Source organism: Gavia stellata, chromosome 17 (assembly GCF_030936135.1).
Source record: "Gavia stellata isolate bGavSte3 chromosome 17, bGavSte3.hap2, whole genome shotgun sequence".
In the NCBI taxonomy this organism is placed as follows: domain Eukaryota; kingdom Metazoa; phylum Chordata; class Aves; order Gaviiformes; family Gaviidae; genus Gavia; species Gavia stellata.
This window is the reverse complement of record NC_082610.1, coordinates 12,446,711-12,467,236: the sequence shown is the minus strand read 5'-3', so window position 1 is coordinate 12,467,236 and position 20,526 is coordinate 12,446,711. Positions and strand designations below refer to the sequence as shown.

Here is a 20,526-nt window from a genome sequence, read left to right as displayed (position 1 = left end):
TCACTATACTCAACATCTCTGCCTTTTTATATTTGCCTTGCCTTCTGCCTCTTCACCACTTCCATTTCCCTTCCCCTGTGTTGCCATTTCCTCTTTTCCCATTAATAGCCTTTAGCTTCTTCTGCCGCGTCCCATCTCAGCACCTGCTTACAAATGGCAAGTGTTCAAAGAATCACTTTTTGATTATTTCAAGTTTTCAAGTTTATGATTTTGCACATGTCCATGAAATTACATTTCTTTCAGACAAGTCAGACCAACAGGAGACATTTTCTAACAGGTTTAATTAGAAAATGCCTAACTTAGAAAAGCAGTATCTTAGAATCATAGAGTAATTCAGGTTGGAAAGGACTGTTTAGTTACTTCTAAAATCAACTGCTGGCAAGCAGGACAGATTTTAAGTGTTCCAAGTTCCCTTAAGTGGATTTGAGCTGATTGACATGGATCTTATCTCCATCTTAGTTTCATAGGACATATAAAGGAAGTTTCCCTTTGAATGCAAGCAGCCAAAAACCACATTTTACTCATGAACTTAAAAGGACCAATCACAAAACTGGAGCAAATGCACAAGAAGTCACAACTCTTTGAAGCCTCCTAGCAGTCTTTCAGTGGGCTTTCTCTCAACTACATTTTTATAGGCATACTGATGCAACCGAGTACCCAGTTACGAAAGCATCAGAATCACAAATAGTAAGGATTAATTCTGACCATTCTTGATACGAATAGTTAGCACCTTCTCTCTGCATGGCTGAGAAGCTAAGTCTAGTACAACAGTGGAAGTAATACTTACATAAAGTATTTTATTACCTTATTAAGAAAAAGGCAATGTTAAGGATGTTCTGCTAAATTTAAAAATCTCCAATTCTGTATTTGTGTGAAACTAGCCCAGGATCCCAGGTGTATAAAATTATTGTATTTTTGTCATGTCACAAATACCAAATTAATTCCAGCAAACTAACCCTCATAAATCCACAAAAAGGGAAATTAAATGTGTAATAATACATTAAATTCTGCCAGAAAGGGTTCTGGCCTCTCTGTTTTGACCGTCAAAAAGAAAAAAAAAAAAGATATATACACTATTGATAGCAGAAAGAGTTCGGGTTACTTTCAGAAGTACCAATTAACTTTTTTCTTTATGCAATACCTCCTATATAAGAGCACGTAGAAACATACCTCTAATTTAGGAAAGGTAGTCTTAGCTGTAGCCATTTTTCAACCCTAGGGTATGCATGATCTGCTATCAGCAGCAGATCAGTGCTTCTTATAAGAAGTATTTGCTGACACTGCCAGGAATCCCTTCACTACTGGAAAATTCAGAAATGCTCCATGAACCCCAAAGCTTATGGTCAATATACTGATCAAGAACAACTCTCCACATCTGAGTTTCTTAATAAAAACACGTAAAGAGGACTTACTAATCAGAGTCCTTAATAGAATCTCAATTACTAAAAGCAATCTGAGTTGATAAAACAGAATTTTTATTCTGAATATTTTGAGTATCAGAGAGGTAGCAGGGCTCTCATGTTTGCTGGTGCTTTAGTTATGAAAAAAAGATACAGATACATCTGTTTCAAGATGCCTAAGAACTAGGTTCCCTAGCGATAGTAGAAAGGGTGCCTCCCTTTAAAAGCCTCTGGGAGTATTGGAGTAGTCACCTGATAAGCTTGGTTTTAAGTCTGTGACAAAACCAGTTTTTTTGGTTGTTTTTTTTTTTAAGGTATGCAACGATCACACAAGTCCATGATTTTACAGAAAACTGTTTTCATGCACAGCATAAAGCAGTGATAATTGGCTCAAATTAAGTTAATGGCTGGGAGAAAGTAACATTGTTGCAAAGATAAGAATAATATTTAAAATTTATTCTAAATTTCTGATACACCCCCCACCCCATTTTGGTAGGAGGTCTCATATGCTTATTCCTTCATCCTTTACATGCGATAGTATAAATATTCTATCAACTCTGTTCAACTTTTACTTTACAGGAAATACATGAATGGAGACAAGTAACAATCCAAATGCAAAAATACCAAGACTAAGAACTGATGAGAGCTTTGCCCCTAACTTAACAGGATGAGCATTTATCTCAGTTGGTAGTACTCACAAATCTGCATCCACACCATTAATCCCCTTGAATAACAGTTTACTCCACAGGTAGCTACCAGAAAACTAATAGAACTAATTATGTAGTAAGAGACTCATTAGAAAGTGAAGAAATTAAGAAAATCTTCCCCTGTATAGCTTGTTTTCATTTAAAGTTCAATCTGATATGATAGCCAAACTAAATAACTTGAGACTTAAGTGTCTGTTAACCTCCTTGCTAAAAAAATTCCAGTTGTTCAGAAGTAACAAAACCGGTATTACTGAACAGTATTTTGCCTACAACAAGAATTTTAAGAACGCCTGTCTCCAGCCTTCTAAAAATGTTAAGCTAACACACTTATCTAACAACTTTATGAAACTAACAACATGCATATTTCCCTGGATCTGTCTGCATAGAATCCACTTACGATCATAAACTCATGATCATAATTCAACACGCTAGCAGTATTCCCTGTGCATGCACTACAGACAGTGTGCACAGGAAAAAAGCTGTAGTCAATACAGTCAGACTCTATATTTAGGTCTTTACTGCATATCGTATTTTCTGAGAAAACATCCTAGCATAAATGGATAATCACTTCTTACCAACAGAAGTCAATGAACTTGTTGGATTCCTAGTGGCACGGTTAGAATGTCTTCTGTGAGGACTACAAGGCCTAGAGAGAAAAAAGAACAAACAAAAATTATAGGAGCATTCCACCAAAAACACAGTTCTACTTCTCCATAAAAATTAAACATCAAAAAGAAAGCACTTTTTTTTAATTAAAAAAAATGAAACCAAAAAGGTTTTATTACAATTCCTCTCATCTCCAAACAACAGGAAAATGGAGGAAGATTGCGGAAAGAAGGAAAATTACAGAAATTGCCTTTACAAAGGAGTTATGACAGTTGCTGATAATCTCATACACTATGAACTTTTGATTTCTCAGAAAAACAACATTTCTTTAGTTCATTATCATGACTTAAAACTCATGTAAATATGGTACATTGCAAAAAAATGATTTTAGTCTTTTTAAATTGTTAGTGCTTCCTAAACTAAGTCTTATGACTGAAATAATTTCTTAGGGTCCCACATTAACACTCCCATATAGCAATACAGGAACCTTTGAGATTGAAAAGCAGGTGAAAGTCTCAAATGACTGCAGAAAATTAAATGCTGATCCAGCAAATAATGCTGCTTTTAAAGGACTGCATTGTAATTCTGACTCTGAAATAATCTTGAAGTTTAGAGAAGTACACTTTAAAAATACAAGCAAATTATAGTATAGATTTATGATCAATACTTTCCGATTTGTTTTTTCCTGTATTTTCAGTCTAATGGCAGGTCAATAAATTAAAAATCACAGATCAAGAAGTGTGGTTTATCAGAAGACGGAAAATAACCTTAATTCAATTCAAAATTGAATTGAGGTTTTCAACTTCAAGCAGGATTATTATTTCCATTCAACAGCTTACTTTCACATATGCTTAACCTCAAGGTAGTATTCTTGCCCAGTCTACCTGAACGGTCCCAAACATCTGCTTCAAAACTCACTGTACTATAGTATTCAAGCTAGACATTTAAGTTGTCCAACTGTCTAGCTTAGAAACATTACCCACTTGAATTTTCAACTGATACCTATTTTATTTCACAAGATCAGGAATGTGGTCCCATCCCAGTTTCCAGGTGCTACAGAAGTTTCTTTTGCAGCTTCACCGAAACAGTAAGGAGGACTGAACAGATACAAGGGAGGAAGGGAAAGAAGAGAGCTGGAAAAGAAGCCTACACTTGTTGCATCTGTTTTTTAGGTAGAAAAAAAAAGAGTCCAGTAACTCGGTTTCCAATGCATTCAACTCAGGACTTGAAAAGAACTGAGTATATCTTAACTGGCTTTAGAAGAAAATTTTAAAGATGCTGGCTAATAATATAATGATATTTTAACATCTCAGAATATTATCTTACAAAACAAAGTTAGCCAGCAATGCCAGACTACGAACAATTTTTATAAGAAAAGAAACAATATACAATAACAGTAGCTTCACCAGCATCACCTTAAGTTATATAAAACAGTATGTGTTTTAAGTCAATATGAAGATAATATGCACAAGACTGGAAGGTAGATTTATTCTGAAAGATATATGTAATACACCCGTCAAAAGAAGATAAGAAGCATTTTCAGCAGTTCATAAAACTATAGAATGCTAAGTATAAAAAAATAAGATACTTGCAAAAGCTATTAGAAAAATCGTGAAGTATTTTTATGATCATGAGCCTTCCTTGGAAATTTTCTGCCCTCACAAATAATTAATCATAATAAAAACTGCCATACACTGCAAGTCCATCTTTTGCCAAAACCCTTCCTTCTTCATTAAAACACACTTTAGTAGTTTAAGGATCATTTAAACAGATCGTTTTTAAGAACAACATACTTTGTTGCTGCATTTTCCTTTCAATAGACAAAACAATTGAAACAGATTGCAAATATTATAGCTACAATGTCTATTTTTCAGCATGATACTAAGAATACTGTAATAAGATAGTAATATAGCTAGTTCTTTAATTCAAAAAGGGAACACAGGCTTCATACATAAGATACACCCATTTGTGAAAGTCAACCCTGATGGCTTAGCATACCTTGAGGAACTTACATCTTTAAAAATTTTAAAAATGTATTTAAAAAACAGTGATTTTTTTTAAGTATTACAAGGATTAATTTCCTAACTCTACGTCAGTCTACAAAGTTGTTATTGGTTCAGTGGAAATATTTATATGATTAAAGGCAGCACTACTGGTGAACCTCTAGAACTAGTAGACCAGAATTAGGGATTTAGCTACTGAATTGAAAAATTTCCATGAGGGGAATACTTCAGGAAACACAAAAATGCTCAGTTGTACTTTCTTTGGTCTCACTTGCTCATCGACTGGGTCTAAGTAAAGGTTAAAATTTGAACAGAAGGACAGTATTGTGCATTGCCATGCACAGAACACAAGGAATCCAACTGTCAGTCATCATTGTAGTAGGTGTAGGATTGTAGTGCACACACGAACACCACTATAGGCCTACAAAAGGATTTGACCAAGCAATTTTTTCCTCACCAGGAAATATTCTATTTGCTAGCAAAAGGATGGACTTCAAAAGTTTACTTTTAGTCCAAATTATGCAAAACTTTAATTTACATTTTTGTTTTAGTTTCAATTTATGCTATTCCGAAACACAGGAAAGTTAATGTAAATTTAAAGTATATTGAGTCAGGTTGGCAGCCTTAGTATTATATGAAACTCTATTCTTTTAGTATCAATTATATTCCTGTCCTCCCCCCACCTTCCCTGCATCCAAGAAATTGTCATCAAAATGCAAAGACAATATGATCAAATTACAAATAGAGATACAGCAATAATATTTTAATAAAATATACAATACAATGTTTTAGAAACACAGCTCCTGGAATTACTGTACAATTTATGCATAGATTGGTAATATATTATATAGTACCTGTTAACCAGATTTTTATCAATTTCTACATCTGGCGTAACAGCATTCTCTGGAAGAACAATAGAAGGTGTACTGCATGTTGTCCCTTCAACAGTAGTGTCCTGAATGGTTTGTGACAAATATAAAAATGTAGTTAAACAGAAATCCAAAACACTGAATATTGACACTCTATGTGGAAAATAATGTTTATTGCTCCATTTAGCTAAAAGAGACAATGACTGAATTAAGTGAGAATTAGCTCTTATTTGAGAAAACAAATGTGAATTAGAGGCCTATACTTAAATTGCTAAAAAGAGATGATGGGGACCTGGAATATCTGTTTTCTTTACAAGTTTTTAATGCTCGCAAGCTAAATTCAATAAGCATGGAACTAATGAGAAAGCTTTGAAATGGTAGACAAATTATTTTTTCACACAGCAAACCATTCCTCTACTGAAGTAGATGTACAACACTTAGGGAACTTAGGAGCTGCATGCAAGAGCGAAAAGCAGTGATGTATAACAGGGCTAAATTAGGCACACAAAAGCTCCAAACGGTACCAGCGTGCAATGAAAGCTTGAATAAATGCAGTATTAAGTGTACACTTGCTATCTAAAAAAACAGAAGGTTTACAAGAATTACAAGGTTATCTTTTTAGTGTTCTACTTGGTTTTCCCTCCCATTAATTGGAAATTCTTTTTTTAAAATATAACTGCAATATTTAATAAAATACAATATAATTTTTAAGTGACAAAAGAAAATGGCACTGAATATTAATGTATGCTTGCCTTCTTAAAAAAATATTAGAACTTGTCCTGAGTACTTAATGCCACACCTTCTACCACAATGATGCCAATCAGCTGAAGAGAAGGAATCTGTTTCCTGTGAGATATCCCAAATGGAGGTGCATCAAATTGGAATAAAGAACCGTGGATTTCTCATAGTTAGTCAGAAAATGATTACTTCTACCCCATGTACTACATTCAGATTCACACACAAAAAAGAATTAAAAAAAATAAAATCAACCCCTGTACTGTTGAAAGGCTACAAAAGCAATCTGGTGTTTACAGTCAGTCAAGAAGTTGAAAAAAGTGATTCACATAAAATCATGAAGAACAGTGAAAGCATAGGCACCTGTCAGAAGTTGCAATTTTTATTTTAGACTACGATTATGAGATAAGTAGAACATATCATAGCAGCATGAATAGTTATAGCTGGAGGGAAAGCTTCCCAAAAGTGTCAGGGGACTGCCATCAATCAATGTGTAAAATTTAAAGAATAATTTGTAAATTCTCAAATCCTAATTGCTTCTGCTAGGCACTAGTACATACAAGTATTTTATTTTATGCAGTTATTTGGAGTCTAAATTTTTTCTTGAAACTACATCCCAAAGTTTCATAAATTTTTACTTCAATTAGCATTGGATTAGATAATAGAATAGAATATTTTCAGTTGGAAGGGACCTACAAAGATCGTCTAGCCCAACTGCCTGACCACTTCAAGGCTGACCAAAAGTTAAAGCATGGTATTAAGGGCATTGTCCAAATGCCTCTTAAACACTGACAGGCTTGGGAGCATTGACCATCTCTCTAGGAAGCGACGCTTCTGAATTTTCTAAAAGAGCATGTTTGCTATCCATGGAAAAAAGTCATTTACATTCAACTGTTATAAACATAATTTTGCTTTTACTGAAATAGCATTTGCTGTCAATTTTACTTACTCCTTTTAAGAATGTTTACCTACTAGAGGTTGACACAAGTGTAATGAATTCAGAATAACATTTGTTTTAGTAATATTCATTAAATAGGCAGGTAATAAAAAGCTGTTATAAAAGTACTCATTTAGGCATTTGCTGAATGAAGCACGTAATAGCTCACAGTTTAACCACCATTTCAGAACAGAGAAAATTAAGTAATTTCAATTATTTGAAACAAAGGCCATCAACGAATATTTGTTTCAGTCATCTACTGTCACGTAGAGAAATTTGCTTAGCCATAAGGTTTATTACAATAAACAAGTAGCCAAGAGTATAAATTGAAATGGAATTACATACACCCAGAAAGCTAACAGTTACATGACTGCTAATATCTGTCAGATACAATAGAACTCCTTTCAACATCTCTCGCAGTGCTGCATTTTATTTTTGTTGAAATGATGTATTTTCTGATAATTCAAAGAACTCTAGAAGCATTTTGAAAATGGTATAATATTAAAGTACATAGCATAACCCTTCTTCCTCTCAAAGGCAATGAAATATTCTTTGGTTTGGACATCTGATTTAGGATTCTTGATTCTGTTGTAAATAGCTTTTTTTTTTTTTTAAACTAAAATAAATATATTCCATGCAGCTCCACACTTCTATACTCATAATTCTCATTTGACATTCCTCGGCAAGTTCATATTGTCAGTCACAGGAGAGCAGGATGGGAAAAATGCCAAGAAACTAATATGAAGACTTAAGTTTAAGAAAAATATTGGAAATGTTAGAATGTAGAAGCATGATATATCACGTGATTCAAGTGCACAACTGACTTTGTATGATAGTTGTTTGAAAGCAATTTCTAGTAGTATTCTTGAAAATGTTACTAAGTAACAATGTATTTTGTCTAACAGTCAATGACAAAAATTCAGGTGACTGCCTTGCTTGCAGGGCAAAGCAGCTGAGTACACATGCACGTTGTTTATACTAATCTCTTGACTGCCAAAGAGCAAAAGCTTTTGAATGATATGACATCAGCCTTAGAGTCACTCAAGTTGATTTTAGGACTCTAAAAACAGCTCATTAAAAAGAAAAAAAAAAGAAAAGAAAAAGAACAAGGCTGTAGCCAAGGCTAATTCAGGTCAGGTAGAATACATTAATCTTGGTCAGCAGCTATAGAAGTTGAACTGCTACACAGGTGAAAACTCATGCCTATCGTCCCAGCTATTGTACATTTGTATAGGAGAAGGGCAGGAAGAGCTAGAGCATGAAGCTCTTTGCAGGGCCAGCTGGCTTGAATCAAAAGAAACCTTTATACTCTGAAAAGTACTCAGGCTGCTATATGCAGATCTTGGAAGAGAAGCTTTAACAGGAAGCTTAAGCTGTCTCACAGTTGTACATTTGCACAAAGATGATGCAGGCAGGCAATAGGACGGTGATGGAAAACTTCTGTAACTGCCCCCTCTGTGTTAGCTTCCAGACAAGTCTGCTCTTCAGCTATTACCAACAGCTGCCTCTTCTCCTAGTACCAGTGACCGCCTGCTGCAAAGTTTTTGCTTGTTTTTATTCCAAGCCCTCCTCCCACAAGAATGTAGGGTAAAACTGACTCCACCTCTATGGCTCAGGTGGGAACTGATCCACATGCTCTACAAGGATGATCATGTGCCTCTTGTCTTGCAAGGAGGCTTGTGCAAGGCTGAGAGGATGGCACATGCAGTTTGGTCTATAACAGAAGATCAAAGAGGCTTAGGGATGCTCAGGTTGGATAGGATCTGCAGACATTCTGGCTGTTAAGCTCTACCAAGCCCTCACTAAGCATACAGAAAATGCATTTTTAGAAGTTTTATAATCCAGCCAGATTTGGATGGATTTGAACAGTAATGGGGGGAAGAAAAAAAACCTCTGCTAAAAGAGCTACCCTGCCAGGACAGTCAGATGATAAAGCTTTACTGCATCCACCTGAATTCTTTAAAGCATTGGGGGGTGGGAATCCTCTGCCACCTGGCTGTATTCTTAGAAATTAAATGTCTGGACTGAATTTCAGAACAAATGTGGCCTGAAACAGACACTTATGTGAAAGGCCTCAGAAAAGTTAAGCATCTCAGAAAGCAGTCTTTTGAGTGAGATGAGGTTTCAAATAAGCTTAATTTTAGGTGTTCAAGTGAAGTGCTGAGCTTAGAGTTTAGCAAGTAAGGTAATGAAATTCAATTGTAACTGCATCTAGTTGAAACAGACAGGAGAACAAAGTAAACATGGGACATGTCTTTCAGAAAAAAAACAGATAACATGCAGTGATTTGATAAAAGTACAATACAAATTTAAATAGGAAAAATAAAAAAAAGAAATGCAGAAGGTTGAATGATGGAATAATCAATGCGTGAGAAACATTATGAACATCTGAGACAGACTTTTCCTCAGCAGTCAGAAAAGCCAGTAAAATAGTGTTCGGGACACAAAGAGAAGAAAGCTGGAAATAGGAATAGGGATTTTTGATTTAAAAAGAGGGAAGGATGGCAGCTCACAACCAACCCTGAAAGTGCAGGAGATTTATAGGCCACTAATCTTAACATAACTGGTAAGGACCTAATTTTTTTTGCTGCAGGTACTCATTACACATATACAAATTACATTTTTAATACTAAAAACCAGAAATCAGTTTTTAAGGGTATCAGTGAAAGCATATTATAATCTTATATTATTCTATGTGAAATATATCTAATTAAATTAAAATATGGAAATTACTAAAAATTACATCTGACTATGAAGTTCTATGATTTACAGTGGGAGAAATGATTCTGCATAAAATAATTCTAAAATATTCAGTACTTACTCTAACAAGACAGCAGACAAACTAAGAGTTCAACTACATACTCTTAATTCAGACAACATTTCAAACAAGGGGCTAAATTTTTTTAGAATTAGGCTAACTGCCCTCACACGTGTTAAAAGGAATTTCACATCTACTTCCCTCAAGAACACAGCGCTAATGAATACTTTGATGAATGTTGTTTAGAGTTAGTCAGAATGGTGAATATAGGCTGCTGTAAGAAATACTGAAATGGAAAACCATATTTGTTTTGAGAATTTGAGAAGTATAACCCAGGTCTTCCCATCATGTAAAAGATGCTTGAAGTAAGCAAGAAACTACATGTGATATAAGGTTCATTTTTTTTTTCTCAGAACTGTTTTGTGAATGTGTGTACATTTGTGCATGCCGGGAAAAGGTGGGGAAGCACCTCCTGAAACAGAATGAGGAAATTGTTAGACACCAGACAGCACTTTAGATAAGATGAGATTCCAGACTCGGCAAGTTTTGTTCGATGGCAGAAAACAAGTCCACCAGTTCTTAGTTCCTTCTGACGCCCTCTCCTTTTGTCTGCAAGTCCTTATCTCACAACAATAAGCTATTTTACTTATTACATAGTCACGCTGTAGAACTCGGACTGCAGCAAGACCCAAGAGTGATAACTGGTATGAATAAGATCAAATTCTCACAACGTTGGCTAGTTGCAGTCCTTAACTTAAGTAGGCTCATGAGCAGTGTGTTGGTTGAAGTCCTTCCACTGTTACTTTGTGCCTAAAAAACCCAATTTATCTAAAATGAACCATTTTGCACATTTAACTGATTCATTAACTATCACGTTATCATACTTCATTTAAGGCCTACCTCTAAAAGGCCTGTATAATGTATTCAAAATTATTTTTAACTTCTTTTTCTTTTTTAGATTAGGTGGTTGGAATTCTTCATTTCTCCCATTTGATAAGCACACTCAGTATCAGATTCATTGATGTCTGCTAGCTTTTCTTTTTTTTTTTTTTCTCTTTGGGTATGTTTTACCCAGCAAGTCGTTTGTACTAAAATACTCTTCGCATGAGTGGGTTAAAAAAATAAAAATCTTCTTGACCTAAAATACGTTCTCAGCTAATAGTCTGATGAACTTGCATCCATCTGGGGTGTTTATCTTAAGCCAGGAAACTAACACTCAGCACAATGTGCAATTTAGATGGAATGCATGTCCAGTCAGTATAGGGCTCACTGCTGACAATTTTTTCCAACAATGTTAAAGTAGCGGATGTTTTCACCTAAAGTGTAGAATACAGTGTCCTCAAATCCAGTGACAGTGATACATTTTTAACTGAGGATGTGCCAGATTACAAAGCCTCTCTTTCCTTACACCAGTTTACATAAAACAGGATGATCTGGATAACCTGTGATTTTGTAATCACAGTAAGGTTCTTTACTTCAGCTAAACTAACAATTAAAAAACCCACCACTTCATTAGAACATAAAATTACTTTTTATCAGTAGTACAGATTATTCAAAATGGAGAAGTATCATTTCTTACTGATTTTTTAAAAATTTATCTGCAAATAAAACATGTAAAAACATGTAGATGCCACAAATTTGAGTAGCAAAATGATGAATGTGTCTGGGGAGTACCCACCTGCTCTGGAACTCATATAGTTCCAGTATATGTACAGCTACCGCTGTGGCAAATAAAGCACTGAGAAAGACCACAAACCAAAAAGCAGATTTCCGTCTTTCACACACACATGAATTGCATAGTATCTTCTATATCTGTAAAGGCAACACTAGATGTTTCAAGACTAATGGGAAGTGCAAGCCTAAGTTCTTTTCTCAAAGACTGAAGTTTTCTGTAATAACATCACAAAAGACATTTTTGGACAGCTTTGATATAAATGGTCCAGAACAGACAGACATATAAGCCTCCAGATCAAACTGATAAACAAGTGCTTGAGCAACTTCAGTTCTCATTTCTTAGTCTACAAAATATTTGAAGAATTCTAAGAATATCAACTGAAAGATCATTCATAGCTTCCTCAACTACTTAAAACACACTAATATATAGCAATGATTAGATTTTATTTCATTAACTTCTAAATATAAACAAACGGGTTTCAGCCTCAGGTTTCTAAGAAGCGTCAGAAAACACCTTTGTAAGAGTGCTTACTTTGGCTGGAAGAGAACTGTTGTGTTGTGCCTCTTCTGGTTGCCCCTTGTCTTCAGGTAAGGTTGGCATGGTGGACAGTGTGAAGCACGTGGAACTGCAATGTGGACTAACAGGACCATGCACTGCTGAGAATATGTTTCCAGTTAGCCTGAAGGCATAAGCACTGAGAGGCCTTGTGATCTGCAGGCTGTGTTAGATACCAAAAATACAAATCAAATCCGCTTAAAACTGTATGCTCTGACACTGAGATCACTTTACAATAACAAACGATATTAAGATCTAAAGTTAAAAATGCTATCTTGTGTTTTATTAACTAAAGCTTTCAAGGTCAAGTATAACTTAGTAAATGGATTCAAAATGGACAACCTTCCATTCTTGTTGCTATTTCCATCTCTTTCCTCCATTTTACAGATATTTTTTCATTACTATGACTGTTTTGGCCGTGACCAGACTACCCTCTCTAAAAACCCTATAAGAAGGAAACAGCATCCTGGATATCCATAATATGCCTTTTAGTAACTAACAAAGTCCTAATGCTACAGACAGTGATCTCAGATCTCAAAGGAGTAAAACTGGAAACCCAGGTGGTGGCACTCTTCCTTTGAGCTAGAGCAAGTGAATTGTGCAAAGACTTGGTGTACATCTGCACAAGACAACACTGTGCAAGACACTTCCCAAACAAAATAGTAGTAATGCCCGAATGAGGGTGGGGGTGGGTGAAATCACTGCCTATTAGCTGAGAAAATTCTTGTTACTAGTATCAACGGGAGCTACCGCTTTCACAAGGATATTACTAGCATTAAAGCCTGGACAGTTGTCTGAACGTGAGAAATGTTAAGTACTAAGCCTTACAGCTACAGTGTATGTATTACAAGGCTTACTATGACACCTACCGGAGAGTTAGGGAACAGTCCTCATAAATAAATCATTCGACCCCTTGGTGGTGCCTACAGATGACAGACAATGCGGTTAGTTATCAGAGACAATCTGGTAACACAGTTTCTGTCTGGACTCACAAGAGCTAACTATATTGCCTTTACAGTTAATTCACAGCTCTTTATAGAATGGAGCTATACACTCAAACAGTAATATAACCACTTCAATGGTATGCCAAGGAGATAAATACACCCAATAAGCGTAAATTCAACCTCCAAAACATGTTATCTTCTCCCCAACCTGAATTACTAACTCATCTAAATTCTTTTACTCTTCTGGAAATCTAGAGAGATGGAACAAAGAGGATGAGGTGGAGAGACGATTTGAAGTTCAAGGCATTTAGCAGCATTGTAAGATTAACCTTCTACAGTTTTCCCTTTCATTTCAGGGAAGAGCGAAGAAATGTATTCATTGAATGAACTCAATGAACACATCAGTTTATTGAGGCTGACAATTAAAATTGTCAAAATACTTGTGTTGATTAAAAAAACCCAAAAAACAAGCAAAAGAAAAAAGAGAGAGACAAAACCATTCATAGGAAATACTGAAGCAGCCTCATTAATGACAAGTTCCTCACCTCAGCTTTCACAGAAAAAATTCTTACTTGTAAAATGTACAGAATGTGTGAAAACTTTGGACTACAGAAGCAGTTAAGACGCATGCTTTTATTAGATTTATTTAACATTATATTGGAAACTTAATTTTCTCTTTTACTACAAGAGGAATACAAGGCCAGCTCACAGGAAATTTAATGCAGAACTAATAGATAGTAAAAATTATCTCTACATAAGTACTAGTATGTTCAGAAAAAATAATTCTTTCATTGAAGTTCTTTCATAAAGACAGTGGAAAAGATGCAGCATATATGACATCATTACGAAGACCAAGATAAAGACTTTTTTGAACAGTGAGCATAATTTTTTTCAGAGCAGTATATGCTGTAGGAACAGCATGTTTCAAGCTTTTGTAGACATTTTGAACCTGTTATGGGTGAATTTCTAGCTCTACTGCAATAAGTGGAAGTTCATGTTTGTATCATGATTTTACCCACCTCTGACTTCAAAATAAGAGTAGAGGAAGCTTTCTATGAATAAAAAGAAGATTTTAAAATGTTTATTAAGGCAAAATATCTTAAAGTCCCTAATATGATGGAAAACAGACATTTATGGTTACATATATTTTAATAAAACCACAGATTAGACAGATAGCAGTAGCATTAAACATCTGTGTGCTTCAACAGTTCAATATTTTTGTATCAAACAACAGCACCAACTATTAACAACACATGAAGATGAGATAGAAGCAAGGTAACTAAAAAAAGCGACATGGACTTGCTTTTCATCTCTGTAATGAAATCCTGGCATTCTATGCAATTTCTGAGTTTGCAAGAACTCAAATTCAAACAAAAAAAAAAAAGAGAAGATATAAATTTGGCTGCTTATCTAGTCCCTCTTGGTGTTTGCCTTATGAATTTATAATGGTTCTGGATAGGCTCAACTTAACAGAATGTTGGGCCTAAAAAATCAGGAATGTTTCAAGTCATGGCCAAAGTGTATTTACAGTCCTACGTGGAGTTGTATAAGCTACTGCATCAAAGTGGTTTATTTCCTGTCTTAGCTGAGTTCCTAGTACATACTAAACTTAAAAAAAGTAATGCAAGTCATATTGAAACAAGAGCTATTAGGCACATCAAGTTTCAGTTCATTTTTCAGATTTAAAAAGCAAAAAAAACTTTTAAAGAAAAAAAAAATCAGCAGGCTTGTCTAAGAATAGAAAAGGGACAAATCCCGAGCTGTGTTGTCTTAGAGATGTAGCACAGAAAGTACAGCCAAAGGAGAACGGAGGGTAGAAAGATGAATTTACGCCACCTTAACAACCCCCAGATTTGGAGTCGCCTGAGTTCGGTTCATCTCTGACACAATTAGAACCTTACTCTGACTTCCTTACAGAGCTATCTTGGAAATAGAAAAAAGCTCCAAGTCTTTGTGGTGATGATCAGTAGGAAAATTTCTTCTTCTGACTTTCCATTTTTTCCTAATATCTCTCCAGAAAACCCTAGTGCTGAGGACTGTATTGGAGCAGCAAAAGCTTGCATATAGTTATTCATATTCTGAGGCTTCTTAAAACAAATGCAGTCTTTGCACACCTTGACTGCACTGTTGCAAGTTCTCTAAGGTGCCAAAGTAAGGGCTACTACTTATTGGTATTTAAAAAAAAAATATAAGGACATAATTCAATTCATAAGCTATATGATTTAGAACTCCTGAATTATTATTTTTTCAATCTAAAAGCTTATTTTTAACCTGTGCAATATTCTTAAAATCAGCAGTCCAGATCCTTTAAAGACTTTATGATGCTTAATCAGCACCAACATCACATCTTGTAAATGCAAATGGATACAACCAATGGAGCCATTTCTTGCTCCTTACTGTGCAAGGAGTTCTGCCATTTTCTGTATCAATTAATGCCTTCTGATACTAGTAGGAAAGGCGAAGGTTTAGAAATTATGGAACCTTAAGATACTAATGAATAAATGTTCTCCTTCCATCACTGCTGAAGTGACCTTATGCCTATTTGATAGGGCAATGAAAATAGCTCCAGTAAATGCCAGTGAGAGTCAAAACATACAGAAAAAGAGGGCCTCATGAGAACGCTCTAACAAGAATTAGAGGAGCTTATCTGCATCCCACAAATGTAAGAAGAAAAGAAAGAAATGCCCTTGGAAAAACTGTTTCCCTGGAAGGTACATTTTTTCTTCTTCATTAGAGCATTAGGGAGGAGTACAGCCTTGGAACCTACAGAAATTCACACCTTTATCTACAAAACCAGCTTACAGACTTACTGAATCCTGAGCCAAAGTGCAGAGAGCATGACTATCCTGGTTCTAAGGCTGGCCCATCTGCCAGCTAAACAGCCTTTGGAATCATGCTGCCATTAGCTTTGCCAGCTTTATCTCCTTTCCACAAGCATAAACATGTTTCAGTCAAAGAAGGAAATGATATGTTAACAATACATGCAATAGAGTGAGATACCGACTGAAACAACTGTAATTATTGTCCCCGGAGATACTGAAAGGGTAGATTAAAAAAAAAAAAACATCTGCACTTTAGAAACAGTCAAGGTGCATAAGTGACTAGGATGCTAACATGTGCTAAGACAATTTCAAGATTCTGTTATTTCTTTTATTAGGCATTGATCAAACTCTGTCTGGCCTACCTTTATCCTATCAAAGCATGTAATCAGATTATGGCAGTGTTTTATCAGAGTAAATGATCCCACCAAAAATTCCAGTCTTAGAAATTGCAAGACCTTCAAAATTAGCTTTTAAAATGAAATACTTGTAGAGATAAACTCACATGTCACAAGAAGATCAGATGTGCACAAAGATCTACAATCTTAGTCTGCACGAGCCTTTTGCACCTACAAAATGAGTTAAAAAAACCCAGACTAACAAATTACCTATCCTATTCACCAGATTCTGCTTATTCCCACACTAAGATGAGACAATGTAAAGAAAAAAAGTAAGAAAAAGAAAGAAAGAAAAGAGGATGGAGTGCTTTTTAACTTTTTGGTCTGTTATTGTAAACTTACTGCTTAAAATAGTTAGGAAAAAATGATCCCCTGAGCTCAAATTTGTAGTCAGATATAGATCAGTGAATGCAGAGAACTTTCTTTTACCACTGTGTAGGCTTAGAGTACAATCTCCAGGAAATGGTGATCTGGGAGCTCTATTCCATAAAAGGGAAAAGTATTTAAAGGCCCTTGGCTTTCAGTGTGTTCTCTCTGCAACTCATTTTACCATAGTAGAGAAAGCTAAGTATAATCAGTTAACTTACCCTCTCTGAGTCACAGCTGAGTACTGTGTTACTGAAGGCTTAGATAAAGGTGCTTTACTCCATCTCCACTGATACCTTGGCAGTTGACCTGAAATGCTCTGTCACGTCACAACAAGGTTATATAAAAAACAGCAGAAATAAACAGTTAAGAAAGCATTTTATTAATATTTCTTAACCTCATACTCCCTGTGGTCAAGTCAAGCAACACATTTGTCAGCAATGGGAGTTCCATACTCATGAACACAGCTGAACTGCACAATTCTGGGCTGCGTTTTGCAACTCTTTTCTTTGTTGTCCTGCTAAGTGGTTGTAAAACATTACCATATTAGAAAGGTATCTTTTTGCACTCCCTTTTGTATAGCTGTAAAAGCATATGGAAATAATGTAGCATTTTTTATTAGGTTTTGCAGCTTCTAAGTACTTAAAAAAACACTAAACTTACTTCATTCAAACCAAGCATGAGCAAAACAGGGTGTTTTTCTTATGTTTGAAAACTTATTCTATGGTACAAACATAAAGCATGGTATAGCATTTAAGATACACAAACAAAGTTTGTTGACATACATTAGCTATCTCAAAAAATTAAAAAACCAAAACAACACCACAACAAAACAAGCAAAACCTGTAAAACCAGATCCAGAATATCTTAATAGAAAACCTTTAATATTTTGCACTAGGACTTCAAAAATTTTGTTTATAGAAACATTCACTGGAAAAGAAAAAACTAAAACCACAACTAAAGCTGACTCATTTACATTCTTACCCTCTGTGACAAGAGATACTACATGGAAACTGGAAGACACTTTCTTTATTGTCTGCAACACAGAAAAAAAAATAATTACCATTTCTCACTGCATCTAAAACTGCAAGACAGTGGTTTCTCACAGTAAATACTTAAGTTTGCAAGATACTAAGATACTCCTTCAATCAGTTTACCAAAACACATAGTCATAGCCCCAGGACTAATATAAAGCATCTCTGTGATAACAGCAATGATCTGAGCTCTACCCACATTAATATCTATACATATGTGGAAGGTAAAATCTGGAAGACACAGTGGTGTTTCTGTTTATAAGATACAGAACAATACCACTGGGGCATGCAAAGTGCATGCAACTACTACGTGAATTCAAACCATCTGTTTTCATTCTGAGAAGTACTGAGATTCATTCCTGAACAACTTAATGCTTCTTGACAATCAGAATACTTCCAGGTTGCAACATCAGAGACAAGGGATAAATATGAATAATTCTCTCACAAAAATATTTTAAAGGAAGAAACTAGAAAGTTTAAGAAGAATACAGCAAATGTCCCCCAGCTTCTAAAAACCTTCTGTCTCTCACACACAGTGGGCACAGTCTTCCTCGGGACTACAAGCTACCCATGTAGGAGTTGCTTTACAGAGGAGCAGGACAGGAAAGAATCTCCTTTTCTGCTTCCTGTTTTCCCATTGCTCAGGAACACATAAAACTTGACGGTTTTCAATAATGTGCTTGAATGAGAGAAAGGAAAAGTCAGGTCAGGCAGAAAGTAAAATGTTCTTTTAATGCATGTCCAGCCTGATCTGATTGGGAGCACTCAGGAGAATATCTCTAATGGCTAGTTATGACACTCTGCTGAAACTGAAAAACAAAGTTTGGGGGTGAGAGGTGATGCTGGTCCATTACCAAACAACAACTCCTACAACAAGGCATTTGGTTTGGTTGTGCATTTAAAATTTTATATCAGAGTTTAAAGAAATCTGATAACTAACGCCCACAGAGTATAATGGATAATGTTTTCTGGGAGTTATGTACTTAAATCCAGTAGGATCCACTCTGGTCCCAGCTTTAGGCTTTTCTCTGATACATTAAGAGGAAAAATCAGTTGAACCCGATTTCACTCACAGACAATTATTTTAACAAAATTAAACAGAAATTTAAGACTTACTAAGAGATTGCAACTGCATCTGAAAACAGCATTTTTTGCTGTGAAATACTACCAGCCAGCTTCATTTGTTTTAGCAATAGTTACAATTTTTGTTTTGTTAGCAGTCAGTGTTTAGGTTTACTTCTCTTGCAGCAAAGCAATTGGAGGAGTGGTTTACAATTTTTTTTTTTTTTTTTTGCAAGAATTCTAGGCTGAATTTTATGCTGCAGACAATCAGTAAACAACTGAATAATATACGTATTTTAGAAATACTGAGGAGCAGTATTTCACTAACTTTTTACACTATTAGACCCAAATTAAAAAAAAAAAAAAAAAGAGTTTTTATTTTAAGGTAAGTGTATTTTAGGCAGCCTGAAAGTTTCCTGATTCCATTTTTTTTAAGGGCCAATTAGGAGTTAATATTGCATGAATCAAACCTTCATGAATTATTCTGTTTTGGATGCAAAGTCTTTGTTTTCAGTTTTTGTTTTTATTTAGGACTAAAAAGAATTTAAGGAAATGAGGTTATAAGTAGCATTACCTCCCTGTGAAAACAAATGGTTTTAAGAATTGTATACATGTTCACAAAAAATAGATTGATTCATTTGTAGTTTTTATTCATTCTAGGGTTTTCTTTGAACTAATCGGCTTAAGACAAAACTCCAATAACATAATTTTATCTGGTTAAGTATGTGCCTAAGATACTGGACCCAGCTCTTGTATGGAAAGGACAGCCAAAGGCAGGTATGGGAAAGGACAGATCTGCGAGGTTCTTAGAGCAGAGGCTTCTCCCCAGTTGTGCCATTGCAAGAACCTGGCACTCCCCACATCCCATGCTGCAGACAACAGGACAGCTGTGGCAGAAGAACCAAAGAGAGATGGCACTTGCTCAGGGATTCCAGATCTAAAAGCTTTTAGCCATGTGTTCCCCCTCATTCAATGGCTTGCATCCAGCACGAACTACAGTTACATTAACTTAACAGGCAGCTGTATCCAGGGTCACTTTTAAAACATTCTCTCCAGAGTAAAGAACTAATATGGCCAGGGACTCTGTGGCAAAAGAGAAAACAATGCACGTATCTTTCCTCTTTTTTTTTTTTTTTTCCTTCTCTATCTACACGGTCTGTTTTGTTCTTTTATTGCTCTCCAAGTACTTGTGTGTATTTCTTAGCCAAAAGCAAGGAAGCTTCTTCAGAAAGTGGAAGAAATTGAAGTGAATATGAAGCCATATGTTCAATCTTTCAAAACACAATAGTGAAAGCCACCTATATATTTCACTGAGCTCACTAAAGGCTTATGCTCAAATCCTTATTTAGAGAAAGCTCTCCAACAATGAACCAGTTAGAGATTTAAAATTTTAATTATAGTAGATCCTTTACCTCACAGGAAATTGTCTTCCAAAGCCACATAACAAACCTTTGCTACACATGAAGAATAAAGTGCACAAGCATGTCAGATGCCAGACTAGGTCATGAAATAGTCATAACTGCCTAACAGATCTTACCATCCAGAAGTTTTTAGATATGCCTCCTGAATTTTAAATTTCAACTAGTCACTCCTAAACATACTTGCTTTTATCATCTCAATAATTCTTTCCTTATTTTGTGTAAAAAACCCAAAAACAA

The 20,526-nt window shown here is 35.4% G+C and overlaps 1 protein-coding gene across 1 annotated transcript in view; it reads right to left on the bottom strand.

Annotated features, from left to right (window-relative positions):
* Positions 1–12,290, bottom strand: part of IRAG1 (inositol 1,4,5-triphosphate receptor associated 1) — a 41,377-nt gene extending 29,087 nt beyond the window's left edge. Inside the window, exons 1-3 of the mRNA XM_009808282.2 lie at positions 12,222–12,290; positions 5,571–5,671; positions 2,683–2,753 (exon numbers count right to left, since the gene is read on the bottom strand). Of these exons, the coding sequence (XP_009806584.1) occupies positions 2,683–2,753; positions 5,571–5,671; positions 12,222–12,290 (241 nt within the window). The remainder of the gene's footprint in view (positions 1–2,682; positions 2,754–5,570; positions 5,672–12,221) is intronic.
* Between the last annotated feature and the right edge of the window lie 8,236 nt (positions 12,291–20,526).